General features: G+C 36.4%; 1 protein-coding gene across 1 annotated transcript; it reads right to left on the minus strand.

Moving 5' to 3' along the window:
• Nucleotides 1–4055: 4055 nt before the first annotated feature.
• LOC128216739 (uncharacterized) lies at nt 4056–15743 on the minus strand. Its single transcript, XM_052923395.1, is given in 6 exon segments — nt 4056–6125; nt 8407–8592; nt 9917–10090; nt 10427–10560; nt 10852–12371; nt 15638–15743. Coding segments are annotated over 5 exon segments (2133 nt in total). The 5' UTR covers nt 12354–12371; nt 15638–15743; the 3' UTR covers nt 4056–5988.
• Nucleotides 15744–25269: the final 9526 nt, after the last annotated feature.

The following is a 25269-nucleotide window of genomic DNA, read 5'->3' on the forward strand; positions in this document are numbered from 1 at the left end:
ATATCGTCGCGATATTCCGCGATGACGCATTCTCTCCCGCGGTGGCAACTCGTTTTTTGAAAGAAAAAATCCCACTTGGTTGATAGTGTAATTAATTTTAGATTAATGCTGATCAAATAAATTCTCCAGAAGACAATTCCCTGTGCTCATTCAATAAGCGTAGTACTGGGGTTAGGAAGACCACATGTATCCTCCAAGACGGGGTCAGTGCATGGCAAAGGGTATTGGCAATGGCTAAGAACTGGCACCTACAAATGACTTCCATCTTAGGGTCAGCTTGAATAAATTGACCCCAACCTCTTGGGCCCTTTTGATTGAGTTAAACAAACCCATTAAACTACTTTGGGTTGATGGTACGACCAAAAGGAGGCGATGTGACGCCCTAAGACAGGTAACTGGCATAAAATGGACATCTGGGCTAACACCTACATGTGTAGCACTGCCGCATGAGTTCAATCTTGGATTGTTTAAACAAAATTGACTTAAACGTATGGGAAATTCATACTCGTATTTGGTTAAAACAAGCACACTGACCTACTTTGGGTTGCTGCTACGACCAGAAGGAGGTGATGTGACGCCCCAAGACCGAGTATTGACATGAAGGCGACATCCAGGGCTATCACCTAGCACCACCCAATAACTTCCATCTTGGAATGAGCTTGACCAAAATCGACACCCAACGTCCAGGACCCGCTATTTGGGTGAAACAAAGCACACTGACATACTCTGGGTTGCTGGAACGACCAGATGGAGGCAATATGACGCCCCAAGACCGAGTTCTGGCATGAAGGGGACATGTAGGGCTATCAACTAGCACCGCCCAATAACTTCCATCTTGGGGTGAGCTTGACCAAAATCGCCCCAACGTCTAGGAATCCCTATTTGGGTAAACAAAGCACACTGGCCTACTTTGGGTTGCTGGAACGACAAGAAGGAGGCGATGTGACGCCCCAAGACGGAGTACTGGCATAAAAGGGACATCTAGGGCTATCACCAAGCAACGCTCAATAACTTCTATCTTGGGATGAGCTTGACCAAAATCGACCCCCAACGTCCAGGACCACCTTTTTGTGTGGCTGTTACGACCAGAAGGAGGAAATTTGACGCCCCAAGACCGAGTACTGGCATGAAGGGGACATCCAGGGCTATCACCTAGCACCGCCCAATAACTTCCATCTTGGGGTGAGTTTGACCAAAATCGACCCCCAAGCTCATCCCAAGATGGAAGTTATTGAGCGGTGCTAGGTGATAGCCCTTGATGTTACCTTCATGTCAGTACCCGGTCTTGGGGCGTCACTTCGCCTCCTTCTGGTCGTTATATCAACCCAAAGTAGGTCAGTGTGCTTGATTTACCCAAATTGGGGGTTCTGGACGTTGGGTGTCGATTTTGGTCAAGCTCACCCCCAAAATGGAAGTTATTGGGCGGTGCTAGGTGATAGCTCTGGATTTCCCCTCCATGCCAGTACTCGGTCTTGGGGCGTCAAATTGCCTCCTTCTGGTCGTTATATCAACCCAAAGTAGGTCAGTGTGCTTCTTTTACCCAAATAGGGGGTCCTGGACGTTGGGGTCGATTTTGGTCAAACTCACCCCAAGATGGAAGTTATTGGGCGGTGCTAGGTGATAGCCCTGGATGTTCCCTTCATGCCAGTACTCGGTCTTAGTGCGTCAAATTGCCTCCTTCTTGTCGTAGCAGCCACCCAAAGTAGGTCAGTGTGCTTGTTTCACCCAAATAGGTGGTCCTAGACGTTGGGTGTCGATTTTGGTCATACTCATCCCAAGATGGAAGTTATGGAGCGGTGCTAGGTGATAGCCCTGGATGTCACCTTCATGTCAGTACCCGGTCTTGGGGCGTCACTTCGCCTCCTTCTGGTCGTTATATCAACCCAAAGTAGGTCAGTGTGCTTGATTTACCCAAATTGGGGGTTCTGGACGTTGGGTGTCGATTTTGGTCAAGCTCACCCCCAAAATGGAGGTTATTGGGCGGTGCTAGGTGATAGCTCTGGATGTCCCCTTCATGCCAGTACTCGGTCTTGGGGCGTCAAATTGCCTCCTTCTGGTCGTTATATCAACCCAAAGTAGGTCAGTGCGCTTCTTTTACCCAAATAGGGGGTCCTGGACGTTGGGGTCGGTTTTGGTCAAACTCACCCCAAGATGGAAGTTATTGGGCGGTGCTAGGTGATAGCCCTGGATGTCCCCTTCATGCCAGTACTCGGTCTTAGTGCGTCAAATTGCCTCCTTCTTGTCGTAGCAGCCACCCAAAGTAGGTCAGTGTGCTTGTTTCACCCAAATAGGTGGTCCTAGACGTTGGGTGTCGATTTTGGTCATACTCATCCCAAGATGGAAGTTATGGAGCGGTGCTAGGTGATAGCCCTGGATGTCACCTTCATGTCCGTACCAGGTCTTGGGCGTCACATCGCCTCCTTCTGGTCGTTCCATCAACCCAAATTAGGTGAGTGTGCTTGCTTTACCCAAATATTTGGTCCTGGACGTTGGGGGGTCAATTGTGGTCAAGCTCACCCCAAGATGGAAGTTATTGGGCGGTGCTAGGTGAAAGCCCTGGATGTCTCCTACATGCCAGTACCCGGTCTAGGGGCGTCATATCGCCTCCTTCTTGTTGTAACAGCCACCCAAAGTAGGTCCATGTGCTTGTTTTACCCAAATAGGTGGTCCTGGACGTTGGGGGTCAATTTTGGTCAAAGTCACCCCAAGATGGAAGTTATTGGGCGGTGCTTGATGATAGCCCTGGATGTCTCCTACATGCCAGTACCCGGTCTTGGGGCGTCACATCGCCTCCTTCCGGTCGTATCAGCCACCCAAAGTAGGTCAGTGTGCTTGTTTTACCCAAATAGGGGGTCCTGGACGTTGGGGGTCAATTTTGGTCAAGCTCACCCCAAGATGGAAGTTATTAGGCGGTGCTAGGTGATAGCCCTGGATGTCCCCCTACATGCTTGTACCTGGTCTTGGGGCGTCACATCGCCTCCTTCTGGTCGTAACAGCCACCCAAATTCCGTGATGTTTGGTGTCAATTGGTTAGGCTGTGTTGGCTTGTACATCAAAGCAGTTATTGATTATGTATGTTTATTTAATTTTTCATTAATATTCATTTAATATTACATTTATTGCAGTATACAGAACGTCCTGACCTCGTTCAATGGTTACAAATACATTTATACAGCGATCGATGTTATTGATATCAATCCAGACTTGTGGTCTTATTACTTCTTTAATCGATATTCTTTCATCATTTTATTGATTGCATTAAACTGAATTACGTCCAATTCTTATTCAGCGTTCACCAATACATCTGTTTTATGTTTCCTTTTACTTCCACAATCTGGTGCATTTCAAGAATTTTCAGTGCAAAATTTATAACGGTTATGATTAAATTCCTTATTGGCTGCTGACTTAATGTATTTGGCAATTTCTCTATTTCGTCGTATCTATTTCTGTAAGTCAACGCAAACACTTATTGGCTGCTAGCTATTGGCTGCTGACTTGACGTTAGCGGTATTTTAGGAACACAATAAGCCAGATGCCTGTGATTTCCACCATAGAACAAATGGCATTTTCAAAGTAAGGGGAAGTAACTTTTCCGTGATTAGTTGGAGCTAGCATTGACAAGCTCATCTTCAGTTTCGTAATCAAATTCTAGTTATATCGTATCACGGTTTGAACTTAAGCAATAGACACATTCCGATTTGCAATATATGAAGACAATTTCGAATCAAACGACGTAACATTTCAGTGATAAGTTGACATTTACATGTTTAGTTTCGTAATTGAAATCCAGTTAAGCGTATTGCGGTTTGACGTTTGGCGTTAGACACATAGCGGTTTGGAACATTTGCTAGCCAGATACAGACAATGCCTATTCAAGAAAGATGGAAAACGAAATGTAAATTACGATTTATCACTTTATTACAACGAATTAAACAATACATGAATGGAATGTATTGTAAGAGATTGTTTTAAGGTCAGGTATTCGGTCGTGGATAACTTATTTTGCCTACAAAGTATGGTTCAAAAGTATATTACAATGCCACGTGGTCGTTTCTATGTTCTTTACGTCGATTTTAAAAAGGCGTTTGATTCATTAGTACACTTTAAGTTGTTCTCTAGTTTGGCAGGGAAAGGTATGAATGGGAAATTATAAGTGGTACTGACATCCATGTATTCGAAACTAGTAGTGCACATGTTAAAATTGACAGAAATACTATTACTCAAGGATTTATATGTAATATAGGCACTAGACAAGGTGATTTGAATTCTCCGATAATATTTTCTCTTTGTATTAATGATTTAGTTGCATATATAAGAGAAAATGCAGGAATGGCATTTTTATTACCAATAATATTCCAGATATTTACTGTCTCCACTAGCGGATTTAGAGGGGGCGCATCCGGCGCGCGCCCCCTCTAAAATCGTCAAAGTTTACTTTTTATGTCAATTTAGGAGATAAAAAATAATAAAATACGCCCATAATGCACCATTTCCAACTACAAATTGTTAATTTTCCTTGATTTCTTAACCCCCAATCCATATGCAAACAGTTTATGCCATACACTTTCGGTTCAGAGGGAGGGGTGCATGTCAAAAGGTTGCGCCCCTAAGCTACGCCCCCTCTAACGTTGATTCCTGGATCCGCCCCTGGTCTCATGTATGTTGACGATATAGCGAACTGTACGGATACAGCAAATAACCTTCAATCACAACTCAATGCAAATTCAAGTGTTTGCCATGATACCGGCATGCAAGTAAACCTAAAAAGACAGAAATTATTGTCTTTAGGAATGTGGGGTCATTGCGCAATTACGAGAAATGGTTTTAAACGGTGAAGAAGTCAATACTGTGTCAATTTATAAATACATTGGTTTATTATTTACACCAAAATTATCATGGACCGCAGATAAAACAAAATTGGCATCACAGGCTCGCAATGCTAGCCTCTCTATCAGACAATACCAAAACCCATTTGGATATTTTACCAATTCCGATATTTTTAAATTGTTTGATAGCATGGTCACCCCAATACTCACCTTTGGGTCTGAAATATGGGGCTATGAACACAGTGAAATAATTGAACGATCACATGTAGAGTTCTGCAGATACTTTTTGGGTGTTAATTCTTGTATAAATAATAGCATGGTATTGGGTGAATGCGGACGTCTTCCACTTTGCACTATATATTATTATAAATGTATTAAATATTGGTGTACAATGCTGCAAATGCCAAACCATAGATTTCCAGTAAACTGAAAACCTTAGACGACATTGGAATACGAACATGGGCAACTTGTATTAAAGATTTGCTGTTTAGGTTTGGGTTTGGGTATGTTTGGGTTGCACAAGATATCGGGGACATGACCATGTTTTTACATTCATTCAAACAGCGCGTTACAGACTGTATGGCGCAAAGTTGGCATAACGATATCGATAGCTCTTCGCGCTGCGATACTTATAAATGCTTTAAATCGTTATTGAATCCTTAAAAGTACTTATTCATTGAAATACCATTTCAGATAAGACGATCACTAACGCGATTTAGATGCTCTAACCATAAACTAAAAATAGAATTAGGCAGACATTATAATGTTCAGCGTAAAGATCGCATCTGTTTTTATTGTCTCACACGTCTGAACGTACAGATCATTGAAAATGAGTCATGCCTTTTTTGAGTGTCCTCAATACGGGGAAATAAGAACAAATTACCTTTTTAATTGGTTGAATGGTCAGACATATCAGTGAACATTTATTAACCTTATAAGTACCAAAGATGAATACACTTTAAAGCAAGTAGCATACTATGTGTCAAAAATAATGATTGCTATTGAAAACCGATAGATAATCAAAAATCAAGGGTGCACTGTTTCAATTATATACTATATACAATGTTATGTTGTATTCTGGGCCGGAGGCCTTTATTTACAATAAAGTATAGTTGAGTTGAGTTGATTAATAAAGCATATAAATGTTAACAAATTGCCAATTTCATTCTCTAACCAAATACCGCTCCTTACGCCGCCCCATTACTTCGCGGTAAATGATACAGACGATCAATATGAAGCAAACAACTCCGAGTGCAATCATAACTCCTATATACCATACAGGGAGTGATGTACTCGTTTCTGAAATAAACGGTACATCAAATTATAGTCATGAGATAAAACAAAATTCGTGTGACAAAAGAAAAAGAAGTCATACTGTCACCATATACTTATTTTCTTTATTGTAACAAAATACCTTAGGAAATACAACAATTTATACGAATACATGTACATTTATTTGTGGAATTGTATGTTTGTTTTTAGAAATCTTTAATGAAACTATACGCTTAATATTTATCGAAAGTGCCATATCAGTACACCCAGCCAAAGTTCTAAAGCATTCAATGCAGTTTGAATTGATATATTCATCTTACTTCTTCACTCAAGATTATGATTATTCAGAGGACTGGCCTCAATTTCTCGATCCATTTTTAAGCTTAACAGGCTCAAGAGGCTTATCTCAATAAGCAATAATACATGCTTACACATTGGTTTTGATAAATGAAAAGTGGTTTATAGTGATAATCATAAAGATAGTTCCTGTTTAAAGTCTAAATACTCTTAATGAAGTAAATTACGCAAATTATAGAAAACAAATGTCAGCTTAGTTTTATCCTGTTATAAGGGACTTTGGGACCAGATCTTACACCATTTAAAAAACAAAAAAACGTTCGCACAGTTTTAAATCGATGGTAAATGCATCCATTTGGTAGAAATTTACGAACTTCATTTTTACCCGCTTCTTTTACTTTCAATCTTATTTATGATTCCTACTTAAAATTATGTTGTTTTGAATTACGCTTGTGAAAAAAAGGTTTTTACATATTGCAAATCGCATTTCATGTAGGACTAAAAGATAAAATATCCAAAAAATAATAAATGAAATTTAACAACGGTGATATTTTTATGCCCCCGAAGGGGCCCTTGGCCGGAGATTAATTTCAAAACTACTAATGGGGTGAAAATAAGATTTGGTTACTAGACAGATGGCAATACGGCGAAGTGCAGTGCACAAGAACCATACTCCTACCATGCATGTGTTAACACTTTTCTCCCCTGAATCATTTTTTTATTATCGGTGCTCGTCCGGGTCATAATTTTCTTGTTCGGAGTATAACTTCAAAACTACAGATTGGATTAAATAAAACTTGGTATGTGGATAGATGGTAACGAGAGAAAGTGAAGCGTTCAAAAACCGTAATACTATCATCGTACATATAATTAAGTTAATCTCATCTCAATCATTGTTTCATAATTGGTGCTTGTCCGGGCCATATCTTGGAACATTGTAAAGGGAATGAAATGCAACTTCAAATATAGTTATATAGCAATGGTAGAAAGAGCAATCCACACGAACTATTATCATGCCTGCATATTTGTTAGTTATCTCCCCTTTACCTGATCCATTTCAAAACTGGGTACTTTTCCGGGGCATATCTTGGCAAATACTATATAGATTGAAATGAAACTTAAACTTTAGATAAATAGCAATAAGAGAGAGAGTGTATTATTTAAGAACAATACTCCTGTCATACATTGTTTTAGTTATCTCCCCTGAATACAGTATACATACATTTACAAATATATGACAAAGAGAACAAATGGGTTGTGGCCTCAAGTTACAACAACATTTGTTTTAGCCAATGAAATAAATTCGCAAACCCTTGTACGTCTTTACGCAATCAATAAAACCTAAAGTGATGCGTTAAACTTTGCCTAATGCATACTTCAAATTTATTTCAATTACGCGTATTGATGTAAAGGATAATTGTTTCTTTCAGTGTAAGATAGTAATATATTTCACCGATAGAGCAATAAAAGCTATATTTCATGAGTGGCTTTGCATGGAGTAAACTATTGGTTGTTGATGTTCGAAGTGAAATATGTTGTTATCTTACACTGCAGCAGTCTTTTTTTTCTTTATCCAATGCTTATTATTCATCAAAAATACTAATTAATTGATTTGTATTCGTAAAATCGCGCCAAATTTAAGCCAAACGACGTTATTACGGAAACAACGTCATTCATTTTTTCTAACAGAACCGGATTACGTTTTTGTTCTTTTTTTTTACAGAGAAAGCGAGCTCAAATGAGTGAAACAGTAAAATTATATTTCAATAAACTCACTGTTTTAAACTGAGTTGTTCAGAATTTAATCCACCGTTTTTTGTCAATGAACTGCCGAAGAAATAAATACGTATATGCACATTTGTATGTAACCACCGCATACATTCACATGTTCGGAATATCATAAAAAAAATCGACAACATTAACAGCTTATATCACAGTACAACACGCGGTTTTACAAACTGGTACCCATTTGAAAAATCACAAGTTTAGTGTAAATATAAGTATATCTCACCATCATCCGATTCTCCATCGTTCAGAAAGTTGCCACATGTCGGAAATCCTTCAGGTGTTGCTGGATGCGACCCTTGTCCGGAATTGATAACCATGCCCATTCCATTAGTGTTGTGGAGGTCGATGTGACAATGGAGGAACCACATACCAGGGTTGTTTGTTACTATCCGAACAACAACGTAACCGCCTAAAGAAAAGGTCAAATTAATGGCGTTTATGTATATAATAGTGCGTATGTTTAACGTTTTTAAGAACATAGAAGCGCCAAAATTGAGGGTGCAGTCCGAACGAGACATTTTCTGTACAACGTCAAAATATATACCAGGGAGTCCAACGGGGTTTTTTTGGCAGAATTTTAAGTTAGGGACATGTGCGGAACGAAATGGCGGTTTTTGGGGGTATTTAAGTATTTTCGAAGGATACTTTGACCTTGTAAGTAAGTTCATTTCATTGTTATCGTAATATAAATACGCCTGTCCGAAAGCCCGTTTGTTTCTAGAGGCTTTAACTAAAATGTTATTGAATTTAAGGTGTTTAAACATAAAAATGGCCATAATGTACCAATATTAAGTGCACAAGCCGCCGTAAAGAAATAAATGCAAAAACTTCAAAATAATTTAGCTAAAATAGGTCTTACAAGAACGGTATATTTTGACTAAAAACACTGTTTCAACTCAACCAACCTTCTATTTTCACTTTGTTAAAAACCAATCTTTCAGCTCATACATTCAATAAATTTCAACTTAAGGCCTCTCAAAACATAGGGTAAAACGTATGGCCTCCGTGTAGGCGTATATATATTATGACAACAGTGATATAATCCTACTTACCAGGTTAAAATATCCTTAAAAAACACCAAAAGAATCCGCCATTTTGTTCCACACTGCACATGTCCCTCACTTAAAATCCGCAAAAATAATTTACATTGAACCCCCTCTTGACTCTCATTTATAGTAGATTATCTGTGGACCCTTATATTTCATTACACCGATTATGAACGGGAATATTGGCAGTGCTTGGTTGACCTACTCCGAATAGCATTCGCAAGATTACTTGATAAAACAACAACAACATCCAAAATCGTTTTTAAGCTGTAGATATAACACCTGTGACAGTTGGCGTCAATGTTGAATTCAGACAGATAAAAATCCTTTCCTAAAAGAAATACTTGTGCCTTGTTACGTGTTTCTATGTGCTTAGCCAATGGCAAACACACACTTATAATTGTTTTAAATGATATTCATTTTTATTGACAATTTGAACAAATGTAATAAGTATTAAAGAAATAAGATGAATATAAATGACCGATTTGTTTTTCTCTTGTTTATTTTTTTTCAAGGCAACCGCGGTTTTATTTAAACAACTTTTTTGGTCTGATGAATTCGGATGAAAATTAATATATGACATGATTTCCACTAATATAACATTCACGACAAGCTTATTCTGAATAATCATTGTATCCGTCAAATATGCTAGATCATTGTATCTGCGAAGTAAAGCAATCCTCTTACCGGTCGGCACGACTATGGTATCCTTTTGGGGAGGATCGTTATTCAGGTCAGGAATGTTTCCACCTGTCCAAGAAGAATTGGTCCATCGCATATCCGTGCAAAAGTTGTTCAAATCTGTACACATGATGTCTGCAGTATCGTTTATGAGACGCCCGTTCGTTTCATCGTATGCACCTTTAGAGAACAGTTATTGTATTGTTCGTTGCTAATAACCATATTGCTGAATACATGTAGTTGAAATGTTGTCTAAATTTAAGGGAAGAACATAGTTTGGTCCGTTTTTATGAAAAACTACAAAACTTATGTAAGAAAAAAATATGTTTGTTTCAATGTAAGATCGCAATATATTTCACCTCCACCCCATTTGTGAAATATACTATGATCTTACACTGAACCAATAAATTGTCCTATTAAACCTTGAGATATAAGAGTCAATTAATCCGCAATCACACGGCAAAACTAACGATATCAGCTGTTTGTAAATATATCGATAAATCAAAAGATGCTTACCGAACCCCATTTTCATTACGAAGAAAGAATGACCATGTAAATGGACAGGATGGGACCAACCCGACCCAGTGCCAAGGTTAGTAAAGATCAGCTGAATAACCTTGTCCTTTGGTAGATCAACGATATATGTGCACCTTGAAAAGATTGATTTAATAATTTAAACCGAAAATTGTAAATACATGTTTCAATACATTTCCTTGTTACAAAAATCTTACTGTTTAACTTATTTTTGTTATGTTGTCATTTAACATGAAAAGAATACATGATTATCACAATTTTTACCCTGAGATCGTCATCCCTTAAATGGTTATTTTAAGATTTTACACAAACTATTGCGAACATCATTTTCAGATAATACTCTGTAATAACCTAGATTATATACATGTTATACTATCTGTGAATGGAATTGCTAGTATAAAACTTACTTGCAAATGTCATTGGTACAGTCATTTTCATCGCATTGTGTCTTCAGTGAGTCAGGCTGTGTTAAAACTGGAGATACAGGGGACACAAATTCTCGACCATTTACTGACCCTGGTGTATAGCCCCTCCCGGGAAAAGCAAAGTTGAAGAAGTATTCTTCGTCAATGCTCATAATACTGGAAGGATCTCTGTTAGGCTCTGTGTTTGTGACGTGGTTAAAGTTGAGGCAGTTTCGAATATCTGTACCCGGACTACCGTATGGACAATTAAAAACAGCGCATTTTGCACCAATAGTGCATGCTTTTTCCGTCTGGTTGTTCGTGGGGTTATTGTTGCGTGGTCCCTCAAAGTCCTCAATTTCAATTACTGCTTCAGCCGCATGGTAGCTATTGTGACTATCGCGAGTTTCAATAGTTTCCGCAACCAAAAGGTATTCTTTTCTTGAAGCACTGCCAAAACTAAACGTGAAATCGTACCGTTCACCCGGATGTACAATTATTGACTGAACTTCTATTGGCTTAAGATTATAACAGTCTGACGTCCTAAGTGAAAGAGTTTGTTCTTGTATGAACACTCTCATTGGATAGAGTGTTTGAGCGCCAATAATTCTGTACCTAAACTTTTGTCCTTTCCGAACAATGAATCTTTCAAGGGGCGCTCCGTTGTGTGTAGAATTCGTTGACCAATACCTTCCTTTACCATTTACAAGACCAGAATGAAATGCAAACCTGCTAAATTTAGCATTGTCTACTGAAAACGTTGGAAGGAGCTTATTTCCTGCACTGGCAAACTGTTCGGTTATCATTCGTTGATATGCTGTTTCGGAATCCATGTCATGATTCCAGTCTTGGAGAGTAACGATTATATCTCCAAAGAATTGATCAGCGCTTTGGGGTTTCCTTATAACAAGAGGCCCATACAAGCCCATGCTTCTCTGGTCCCCGATATGAGCGTGATAATAACTTGTTCCAGGAGGGCTTGCTTTGATCTTGTACACAAAAGTTTGTCCGGGAAGAATGGGGCATTGTGAGACGAAAGCTACTCAGTCCATCGATGGACGTCCGACTTGATGGAGACCGTGGAAATGAATCGTAACACTGTCCGTATGGAATTTGTTGACCACAGTTATCTCTATTTCTTGATTCTCATACGCATCAATCATCGGGCCAGGAAACTTTCCGTTGATTCCAATAACTAGTCTTGAACCTTCTCCATCTGCTGTAATCACTCTTTCAGCCTGACTGGAATTCAGGGTTTTATTGTTGGCCTGCAGTTTTCCTTCAGACGGTTTAGCAAGATATGTATTACCACCCTCTTTGTATATCATCGTCAAAAGATGTTCAACTTCAAACTTGCAGCGACAAGGGTTTGCACTGTAGTCACAGATACAATCAATGCCGCGAACTGGGGCTGGTAAGATAACGGGGCGTTCGTCAACTTGTGCGTTGCAAAAGTGTAATGCTGCTGTTATAATTAGCAGAATCCCTAACTGTGTTGGATTCATCCTTTTTTCTGCGAAAACCTTTAAAAGATTGTAAACATGCAGCTGCATTATTTTTTTGCGTCATGGCGATAACTGTACAATTTGTCTTTAGACCCGATTTTTATAACTACAAATCGAGGTCTTATCGCACGATGTAACTCTTTCTATTTCTATAATAATTATACTCCAGATTTTCTAAAATTCAAGGGCAATAACTTCTGAATGACAACATCATCTTGGCTAGTTATCAACTCGTCCAAGGTTACATACCCATTCACATTCCGACCAAATTTGGTGTTGAGTGGATAAATGCTTGTTTTCCGTCCCGTTGTTTTTTTAAAAGGGCATATAAAAACGTAAAAAAATATGTATTAGTTTAAATATATATCAAGGGCCTTAACTCCTACATTATAAGTTCAATAAATTAGATTAATGACGTTTGAAGTTATTATCTTCTTTATTTAAAACAAAAACAAAAACATATTTATATAGAAAATAAAAAAATGATAAGAGGGTGACCTAAGGGACATTTCTGTGAAAATATTTCGTAATAAGGCCAGTGGTTTCTGAAGCGAATATTTTCAAAGTTTTCCGTACAGACAAATCGTGAAAACTAGGCATGCGGCCGTGGTTTATTTTAATCACCACTGGGTGAATGAATTTGACAGAGGGTCACATTAAAAACGTTTCTGTGAAATAATTTTGAATTCGGTCATATAGTTCTGAAGACAAGATTTGCAACGTTTTCCATGTATAGACATATAGTGAAAAGTAGCCTGTCTTTGTGGCAATGGTTTTTATATGAATCTACTTGTGGTGAAGGAATTTGACAGACCAAAGAACATTTCTGTGATTATTTTAAAATCGGTCACGCGATTCTGAGAAGGAAAATTTTCACTGTTTTCCATACAGAGACATATAATGGGCCCGCCCCCTGGCGACCATGTTTTTTCACGAAACTCCATTGAGTAAAGAAATTTGATACCAGCGTACACAAATAACATTTCTGTGAAATCATTTTGAAATCGGGGCAGTTGTTTCGGAAAAGAAGTCATTCAAAGTGTTTGCCATAGCAACTAGAGTTCTGCATGGAACCACTTTTATTGAAGGAATCTGGATGAGGACCACCCAAGGAACATTCTTGTGAATTTGGTTGAAATTGTCGCAGTGGTGTGGAGGGAAAAATTGATATAAGGTAAATGCTAACGATGAACAGACGAAGATGGACGATGGACAATCACCCTTTTGCAATAAATTAAAAAAACACTTTGTTTTGAGGTGAATTTAAGCGTTTAACATATGTTCGACCGTCATAAGTTGCATATTTGAATGTCAACAAAGAAAAGAAGAGGAATGTGTGATGATGATGATAACGCGACTGTACGATGATGATAACGCGACAGTTCGATGGTGATAACGTGACAGTACGAGCGACAGTACGAGTGTGATAACGCGACAGTACAAGCGACAGTACGATTGTGATAACGCGACAGTACGATTATGATAACGCGATAGTAAGATGATAATTATATTCATGTTTCTTTATGTTTTCGTTTTACATTTTAATACGTACCTTTCTGAAATGACATAAATTTTTGCTTACAATTCCATTCTAAGCATGTTTTCATGTCAAAACGATCATTTATTCTAGTTATAGGCTATGATGACAAAAATGTAATAATGCTTTTTAACAATATGTATTTTTGCGGTACTGAAATGTGTTTTCTCATTTGTGTTTTGAGAATGTTTCCATCACATCTTTTTTAGTGTGTGTGTGTGTGTGTGTGTGTGTGTGTGTGCGTGTGCGTCTGCGTGTGCGTGTGCGTTCTTTCAGAAGGCCGCATTGTAAATAAGACGTGTGTTATGTTTATTTATAATATGATGCCTATGTCTTAATGTGTTACCTTCTTTAAATAAAGTTATTATAATAACGAATAGTACGATACTATGATAACGAACAACGCGATATCTCGAGACCACGATGGTGAAAACACGACAGTACGATGGTGAAAACACGATAGTATCTAATTATCATCATCGTACCGTGTCGTAATAATGTATCGCGTTTTCGTTATCGTATTGTCGCGTTTTCATCAACGTACTGTCGCGTTTTCGTTATCGTACTGTCGCTTTTTCGTTATCGTACTGTCGCGTTTTCATCAACGTACTGCAGCGTTTTCGTTATCGTACTGTCGCATTTTCATCAACGTACTGTCGCTTTTTCGTTATCGTACTGTCGCGTTTTATATATCGAACTGTTGCGATTTAGCGTTTTTCATCATCGTCCTGTATCGATTTCGCGTTTTCATAATCTTACTGTCGAATATCGAGTTTCAGATTAACACATTCACAGGCGGTGGCCCTAACGAATTATGTACCTTAAAGGTATTGACTTATCTACTGTGCATGATTGGATCTATTGAATTCCAATAAAATATGTAAAATGAGATACATCCAAAGAGTGAAATAAACCCATAGAATGGCATAGATATTGATTTTGTTATACCTAATATTGTATCTTAGCCGCAGTGCTATAGATAGATTTTCTGAAAATCAAGATTGGTTTAACAAGGCAAATTTACGAATGCTCGTAAATCGGCACAATGTCTGTGCTGCCGTTGTTTAAATTGGTAATATTATATAACACTTCTTGCATCTAGTTAGTCTCGTAGTCAAATATAATTAGTCATGAACTAATTATACTTGACAATAATTATTTATTTTTTCGAAAAAAAAGTTTAAATTATTCAATCAGCAATTCAATCCTCATATGTGCACAGGTCAATGTTTTAAAAAATAAATAAATATAAAACTTTAATACAAAGAATTAAGGCTATGAATCTGTTTTTGTCAATCATTGTCTGAGTAAAGGAATAGCGTATTCGAAATGTCGTTTACAATTGGTCAAATGGTCGCGAGTGTCTAAGCAGGGTGCAATATTTTATAATGAAGTAAACAAATGACGTCTTAGCGCCGAGCGATTCATGCAAAATGAAAGTTAGTTATCTCTGTACAGAAGTAGTAAGGCAATGAAGACATTGTAATAACTTAACAAAAAAAGACAATATCATAGAATTTGACGCATGCTTTTGCTATTGTGTTTGTATTGGCAAATATAAAGAAATATGCATAAGAAGAAAATGCAGTTAGATGCACCCGCGTTGTATAATGATATCGATGGAAACTTAAAACATCATACAGTTTAAAAAAAAAAGGTTTTGTTAAATACTACAAACTTAACGTTTTACATCTGCAAACTGTTAAAACCCAAAAGGTTTAAGATGAAACTAAAAAAGAGCACATACCAGTTAGTCCAACGAGCTAAATTTCAAATATATTTTAACGTGTGTCTGCAAGTTGAAGACAAAATGGAATATGTGCAACCTTTGTGCAAGTAGCGTTGCACGCCCGATTGGTTTACCCGGAGAAATGCGCCCGGGTTGCGCTTTGTTAACTAAAAAAGTGCAGTTTGTAAATAATCTTTAAAGGGCCAGAATACAGGTTGATGATTTTTACTTCATTTATTGCATCATCATGTTTTACTTATAAGAATTTAATGATAAAACAAACCCCAAAACCATGTCCTTTATCTGACTATGAGTGAGAAAGATATGGACCGGACACGTACTATTAACAGTAAAGCTTACATAGTAAAACATACACAGTTCCCTGAAGCATGCTGTGACCTTACAATTGAAGGTTGAGACATGGTTCTTGTCTGCAACACGTCTTCATGCTATAGTGGTCACTCCTGCCATACAATTTTGAAATCCGACCATCAATTGATTGTTATGATTCGGACACGAACTGACATCAATAACGTTTATAAAGCAAAGCATAGTAAGTTCAGAGCATTGCTGTAACCTTGACCTTAAACGTACGGACACGGGTCTTGTACGTGACATATCCTCATGATATGGTGTCACTCTGGATAAGTTATTTAAATTCCAACATTATACATGTATAACAAAAAAAGGCAATGGACCGGACAAGAACTGCTATCAGTTAGGCTTATATAGAAAAACATATTTGATACAGAACTGCTGTGACCTTGACATTGAAGCTAGGGACACGGGTCTTGTTCGCGACACGTCATGGTATGTTGTTGATTTCTGCTTAACATTTTAAGATCCGACCATGAATAAGAAAGATATGGACCGGACAAAAATGGGACGGACGGACACACGGACCGACGGACGGACGTGACGACGTGTCTGATTCCTATATAGCCCAAACATTACTTTGTAAAGCAGGGGTAAAATAATTATGCATTCACATTAAAACATAGTCTTTTGCATCAATCTATAATATGTTCCTTTAACCGTTCCATTTTGAATTTTCAAATCATTGAATGGAGTTGATTACAAATGATGACAGCCAATATCAAAACCCTGAATACCATTCTATAACCTCCTATAGAAATCAATAATTTCAAAACCATTTTGAACAATGTTTATTATAGAAGTCTCACAAACAATTTTTTGTAAGTTTTTTACAATCAATTAAATCGATGTTAACGCATCGGTTCTCCAAAGCTGAATGTCTTTGCATTTATATGCGCACACATTCGTGCTTGTAAACGCCACCTGGCGGTTAATACATTATAACAAAGGGAAAATAATTTACATCTTATTATTATTCTTATAATTTGGTATAGATTTTAAGGAAATTGCACACTGGGGACTTATATGTAAAATTGATGTTCAAAAACAATTAATAAAACTATTGGAGTTTGAAATTTTGTTTTTAATTTCAACTTAAATCGGACGAGAAATGTTCTGTATTCTAAAATAAAAAAAAGTTGTCAAAACGTTCAGTGCAGCTTTAATACAAACATAAAAGAGCATAGCTCAACTTCAATGATGTTTTCTTCTGGATTACATTTTCCTTAAAATTTTATGTCAAGAAATCTAACGTTCAATTTACATGAATCGCTCGGCGCTATGCCCTCATATTTACTTCATTGTTGCGGTCTTCTTGGACAAGCGCGACGTCGTTTGACCAATGATAAACGACATTTTGGATGTCCGCTATTTCTTACACAGATTCTCAATAACAGATCGGTGAACTAATACTTAAGATTAGAAGTTTACGTTCTTGTTGTTGTGTTTTGAAATTAAACATGGAAACATGTTAATATGAGGATTGCTTGGTTATTAAAAATCCGGTTTTTAGTTCAAATAAAACTTGTATGAAATATTTTCTATTTGCTTTTTTTCGAAAGAAAATAAGAAATGTTGTCAAGTATTACGTTGCCGTGATTTATTTTGACTAAAATGTTCTTAATTATGCTTGGATAATAGCATCCTATTACACATTCAAACCATTTTGTTGATATACCCGCATTTGAAACGTTGAGCAATTATTTAAATTAAATATCTTGTCTAACCCATCATTATTTTCAGAAAATCTATTATCTAAACTTCTGCGGGTTGGATTCAATATAAAGCATAGCAAAACCAATGTCTACGACAATCTATGTTTTTCATGTCTTTGAATACATCTCATTAACTTTATTATAATTTATTAGAAATTGATAGATTGTTATCTATATTATGCAAACCGTTCAAACCCAATCATGCACAATAAGTAAGTCAATACCCATAAGATTGACGAATGTTTCGGTGAGTTTAAGCGCTGAGTAAGCTTTCGAAGACGAGCCTCTGTACACTCAATCAGATATTCTTTAATCGTGGACTCATTATTGAGATTGAAAAGGATTCATTTTACCGAAATATAAATGTACAAAATGCTTTGTACGCTAAATGTTATTGGGATTTTGTTCAAATCGAATTAAAGTTGAAACGCTACTAATTCACCTCAAAAAGAGAGTGAGTTTAAGTTTAAAGGTTTTGATTTTCTTTCTCCTCGTCTCGAGGGCTAAGTGCAATACGGATTAATGTAAAAAAAGGTTGCACCAAACACTCTATTTGTTATAGTTTAATTTTTTTTTATCAGGTTTATAGTTTATTTTTACGGTTGTCACCATTATGCGAAATGATGCAGTTGCATATTAATATCTTTCAAAGGTATTTTGGCACAAGTTGACGAACGCCCCGTTATTTTACCAGCCCCAGTTCGCGACATTGATTGTATTTGTGACTACAATGCTAACCTGATATTTATTTATTTATTTCAAAACTATAACATATTTAGACAAAATTTGCTAATTCCAAGACAAAAAATAAAAAAGTTGGAAACACGGTAAATCGGTGAGAGTGCAGCTTTTAAAATTAAGAAGAAATTAAATGAGAGTGCAAATATTTTTTTACAGATACATGGGCATGCTTTCTATAGAAGTCTAACTTTATACAATTTAGTTTCAGTTTGTTCATCTGCAAACTGTTAAAACCCAAAACGACTTAGATAAAACAATAAAATGGAACACCTACCGAGAAATCCAACGAGGTAAATTCCTCATTTAATTAGGCCTAAAAAATATGTCTGTTTCGTGTTACCGACCCTACCTATAAAATGCGCCGACCCTATCTATTTTTTTCCGTCTCTGAGCAAAAAAAGTATTCGTTAGCGAATAGAGAGTTACGAAGGGCGGATAAATGCAGATTTTAATCCGAATTATTGTTTATATGATAAAACAAAGTCAGGCAATGACAGTAATGTAGGAAAGACTGCCATGTGCAAGAAAACACTCTGAACTTACGACAGATTTTGAAAAAAAAATCCCGACCTACCCAACCTAGAAATTTTGGGAAGGTTACCCTAAACAAACCATTTTTTGGCCTTATGTTAACGGGTGCTTGCAAGGGTTTGAATGCTAGTTTTAGACAAAACATTAAGTCGTAAATAATGCGGTTTATGAATTAATAAACCTTAACTTTAACGAGTGTTATATGCATGCCATCGTTATAAGATAACATGCTGATACCTGATGAGAATATAAAATAATATATCATTAAATTGGAATCGCCTATAGTTTACATTTATGTACAATAAATATGCAAGTTTTTTTTTACAGAAATCCGACATGAAATGGCTTGCTTTTTAATCTCCTAGTATACGACAATCAATTTTCCAAGTTTCTTCCAAGCTATATATATATATATATATATATATATATATATATATATATATATATATATATATATTCCACCCATAAGACCCTTTCATTTAATACCAACGTAATATACGGTCACTAGGCATCCAAAACTCACAAAAATGTGGAACAAATCTAATTGTAAAATGCGATCGCGTTTTTGACAAGTTGATTAACGATAGTGAGTTTGAAAATCAACTGAGAAACTAAAGTCATCACAACTACCTTAATGCATTTCTTTTTGTATATATGCACGAGCATGGTGATCTCGAGGTAGTCTTAGACACCATAACATCTTAAAATATATGAATTAAAGTTCTGTTAAATCTTTACGTAAATGAAACTGTATCGAGCAATACTATTGTGTGTTCATATGTTTAAACATCAAAAATTGAATACCTACTGGTATGGCCAACAAACTTAATCATAATGTGTGCCATACAGTTTAAGACAACTACAATGCAGCAAAATAGTTTTGTGCAATTACAGTGTAAATAGCTTTGCACGCCCGAGCGGTTACTTTCTTGTAATTCTAGCCCATGCGGCGAAAAAGTGCAGTTTTTGAACCTCTACGATGGGAAAAAAGTTTACTTTATTTAAGATACCCTATGCTTAAGCTTGTGATTACATTGAGCTACTGTAAATAATTGTAAATTTTGATACCTGAGCACCCGATATAATTTTGTTATCATTTGGAAAGAAAGTGCATATTATTACTAACAGCATATACATATATAAATTAAATATCTTTTTCTTCTCTCATAAAGTCATTGCAGTTTGTATCTTGCTCTTTATTTAGATTGTATTGGTATATAGTTTGTTTAAGATCTCGGCTAGAATGCATTTCTATTACAGGCTGATACAGCAGATTCTACTGAGAACAAAAGCACTGCCGACACAAACATAATGAACATTATTTTGGTTGGCTAAATTACAGTAGATGGCAGATCAAGCAAGTGAAGAGTGCCAAACTACCCCATTGAAGAAACCAAACCTTTTTGTTTTTAACTGAGTAAGGCCAAACGTTTAACCATTAGGAAGTAGTCAGTATGAACAGTAAGATGAAACAGAAGTTCGATGGAAACGTCAATCTTTAAATAATAGAAATTATCTACAATTTGTATTGCTGTACTAAAAGTTTTAGTGACAATATCATACAAAAAGCGTACTCGGCGCTCTTGTTATTGTCCAGCTACAGTTGCTACATTAGTTTAAAATATAAAATACAATGTTCTTAAATAGTGTTTTTATCAAATAAGCCACGCGCCATAGGCCATAGGTCATAGATCAAAAGTAATAAGCTACATGTGTTGGCGATTGTCATAACAATGAGTTTTTGCATTTCCCTGAATTTAAAGATCAACCGCCCCCCCCCCCCCCCACACACACACCCGTGATTTTGATTTCAAATATAACCGTCTAATCACTACGATATACGCACTTGGCCATACATTTGTCAACGAAATCTTAAGCAGATTAGTTAAAATATCGTTTTATAGCACTTTTTGACAATATAGTACATACTTTTCATATGTTCTTCAGGTTTTAGGCCAATGAGATGTATTGTGAAACAATGTTTCATTTTTAAAACATGCATTTGCTTCAGTTATCACATGAAATAAAAATGCATTCATGTTACAAATAACCATTTTATTAGCATTTTCTACACTACAACCACGGCTATACGTGTTTTGCTATTATCAATTTACATCAATGAATACTAATGTAAAATTAGAAGATAAGGTGCAAAGCACATCAGTGTTACTATTGCAATCTGAGCAAAGGCTTAACATAAATACAATAGTGAATGGTTACAGCGATAATGACAAACGAGTGGTAACATAATTATATATTTTGTTTTAAATCTTGGACTATTCTTGCCATTTCACCGTTTAACTCTAAGAATAATCCGAATGCGGCATCAGCAGCTAGTGCAATTTGAAGGTCGGGCTTTAAAAGATGGGCCAACTGTTTTAATTCACCAAAGTTTCTCTTTGGAATAGAAGACATGTCCTTGCAACATTTAAAATTAAGCTATTTTATCGTTTTTAAAATCACAAACCATTCAGCTTCAAAACCTATTGATATGAAAGGTAGTCTGAGGAAGTATTACCATGCTTTTATTCACGGTCATGTGTTATTAAAAACGATAATGCACGTAGCAATGAGTCAGCGAATTGGTGTAATTTGCCTGATTCGGCTGATTCGCTGAAAAATGGCCGAGGTTTGTCGTAATGCATGCGCAGCTTGACTGCAATGTGCATTATTTCCCTTACTTATTTCCGTCATGTCCTATTTTAAATGTATGCACGTGTTTTTATGTGATAAAATACTTTGATGTTTCAACAATTATTTTAATGACAAACGTAGCTTGTCCATGTTTGTTGTTTTGTTGTTGATTCTGTTTTTTATGCTTCAAGATGATGCAAATGTGTATCGGAAATTATTATAATATTGCTTCTTTATGTCCATGTTTCATTGAACCTTGTTACTTACCTTGATGCCCAAATGGGCCTTGGTCTTGTATACAACTGAAATCACTAGCGAAACCAGAGTTCTTTCTTGGGTGATTACTTCCAGACCTAACCCTCACCCCCCCCCCCCCACCACCTATGACAACCCTTTAAATGCGCAAGTCAATATTGTAGCCCCATAAGTTACGCTCCCTCTAACGTCAAATACAGGATCTTTCCCTGGGAATTGAGATTTGTGTATCTTATATATACTGATGTTGTTCATTTTCATAGCACAAGTAAACACGTAGTTGGTATAAATGTTTTTATTTCGTAAACATTCCAAAGTAGACAACATTGTGTCAGAACGATATGTGTTTGCAACCTTCCGTGTTTTTGTAACTCAACCTGGTTGGTAAAAGGTGAAAAAAGTGCACGGTTATTTAAATATTTATAGTTCCTTCCATGAAGTTTTAATGCATTCAATGACAAAAATGAAACCAAAGAACCCCAATGGCATCGACTTTGCTATTGATTATATTTAACGTTGTTAACAGACCTATTGTAAAGTACTTCCGGTAAGTGCGCATATACAGACAAAACAGAATGTAATGTGCTTAAAATTGCTTCAAATGGTATAAGTATTCTAGTATGCATGTACGCACACATTGACCATTATAAACATATATGTTGTTGACGAAGCACATTGTACAAGTCGAAATGAACTGTCTGTCCGTCTGTCTGTCTGTCCGTATGTCTATCTGTGTTTCACCACAAACGCGTGTTATTCCAACAAGAGACAACATTACCGCCACCACCTCACTTCGTATCGATTGGACAATTTGAATTGTTTTACGCAAGTTACTTATCAAATTAACATGTCGACTGTTTTTTTAATAAACGTTTAGGTGTAGCGTAGACAACAAGCTGACAATAGTGTTGGCTAAGTCAATGGATACTAGTCACTTAAAAACAATGTTTGATGCTGATTAATTTTAATCACAGGCTTATCATTTTTACCAAGTTTGGTGACTGTCGGTTCTGTTTGTAAATGTACATTGTTTTGCTGAAGCTGAATAGATTGAATAAATGCATGTACTCGAATTTTTCTTTGCTATCATAAACCTGAAACATGGTCGCTGTGCATAACCATAGGCTATTATTCGGTTCTAAACGGTGCAGAACTTGTACACAAAGGCATTAGTATCTTACAAAAAGTTAACATTTTTTTTGTATGCAAAAATCATTAATATTCCATGAGCGCAGTAAATCGGTGGATCATTTTTCACGTGGAGAGACGCATATTATCAGCGTTATAAAGTTCTATCTACATACGGAGCCATTTTTGCCCACTGCACATATTCTTGATATCCCCATTTATTTTGATTCCCTTCAGGTTAATTTTTGTAACATACAAAGCGAATTCACTTCAAAACTTAAGCCAAAATGTGTAAAAAATGCTTTCCGAAAATCACAGGTACATTGATTTCTATTTCTACATTTAGTCTTACACAGGCAGCAAGTGTTTCTTAGAGTAGTGCCCATGTAACCAGCGGTAGGAGGCGGAAATGGCAGGCCTGTTTATATAAATATTTAAATTTGGCGGCGGCTAAATGCTAATATATTTTTTATAAAACTTATCCTAGCCCGAGTGACGTATGAAATAAACCCCTCCTACGTCCGCTACTGAAGACTGTTCGAAAGTATAATCACACAGTATATTTAAGCGTGGCAGATTTTAGTGATGGTGCTTTTGCTGTTTTGTTTGTCCAGCTCATGTGGTATCTTTGTTGCGTTCTAAAAAGTATGGTGTATCTACACCCGGTGGTCAAGGTTAACTTTTTGGTTAGGGTTGAAGTTGTTTTGAATCGGTGTGTTTATACTAAGACGTAAAAGTAAAATTATTAACGCGGCGTTAGTATTGAATAGGTTTCAAATTTGTAACATGGAGGGTCACGTGATCAAAATAGACCAGCCACATTATTATTGCAAAATAAAACTATAAAATATGTTTGATAAAAAAAGAAATATCAAGATATAAATAAACGTGTGTCTTAAACCGTTATTACATTTTGTTTTGGATATATTAAATGGGTATTAAATTACCTGTCCCAAAACCCGTTAGGTTATCGTGTTTATCAATTTGCTTACGAACCGAAGGACCCGATTCATCAAATTTTAGACGAAAAGGTTTCGGATGACGTTTTGCTGATTTGAAATATTCGGATTTTTAATAAATGAGTTAACTTGTAAAATCAATGACAATTTCTCACACATACAGTATTAATTGTATATCATGTTTGAACTGTACGGAACGCAACCATTACAGAGGACCGACTTATCGATCACACGATAACTAGTTAGCCAATCAAATCGCAAACAAAACTTGTTACTGGCATACTCAATAAAATTAGACGGATATTTTTTTTAACAATGGTGAAAGTGTGTGCTTGTTTGGTTGTTACATTTGTGTCCTGTTTGGTTTATCTATACCAGGCGGTAAAGATACACATATTGTTCGGGATGTAAGTTTGAGTGTCTATACTTGGGCGTATAAGTGAACTTATTGGGCATTATTTGTGTATCAAATCAAATCATGTTTATATAGTAAATTACGGCCACCGGCCCATAATACAACACATACATACATCACTGTCATACAAAAAAGCAATCGTCTTCTCATGACTATCTTAACTTATCTTTTGCAGACTTATACACGTTTAGTTATTGTGCATAATTGCGTGCATGAAATGATGTTATGTTAACAATTCATTGTATCTTTAACGTGACAATTTGCTTTAAGATACTTTCTCGAAGGAAATTGTAGTTTTAATATTGTCTGAATAAAAACATCGTATTATATCAAAATTATTGCATTAAAAACATGGTTTCATCTTCAGCTACAACAAAATCATTATCGAACATAAATCACAAAGCGTTTCCTAGATGTCTATCAGTCTCTGTACCAAATTCGTCACCAAACATCTGACTTTTGCAAACCTAACTTGCAAGTAGATAGTATTCAACGAGGAGAGATTGAAAAGAATATGATGCAGATATCTAAAAAATTTGTAAATATTTCTGTACTAATCGTTTTTAAAATTATCTAAAACATGCCATTTACACTTTTCATTGATGAGCTTGGCATCGCCAAAACGAAGCCAGACTCAAATTTTAACAAAGTTCCCCTTACGCCAGAAGCCCAAGTTTTCATGTGTGTCGTATAAGGCAGACGTGTTTTTCTGTTCTCTTAGATTATCAAATAATTTTGTGATTTTTATCTAGTTGATTGGATTATGATTTTACAAGTGTGAACATGAATATACAAGGAATATCTAGATGTGTTTTTATTGTTCTAACTTTATTACAAACCTGGATTTTATTATATGAAAATTGTGATAATTTTGTACAAAATTGTGTATCAACTATG

Source organism: Mya arenaria, chromosome 14 (assembly GCF_026914265.1).
Source record: "Mya arenaria isolate MELC-2E11 chromosome 14, ASM2691426v1".
In the NCBI taxonomy this organism is placed as follows: domain Eukaryota; kingdom Metazoa; phylum Mollusca; class Bivalvia; order Myida; family Myidae; genus Mya; species Mya arenaria.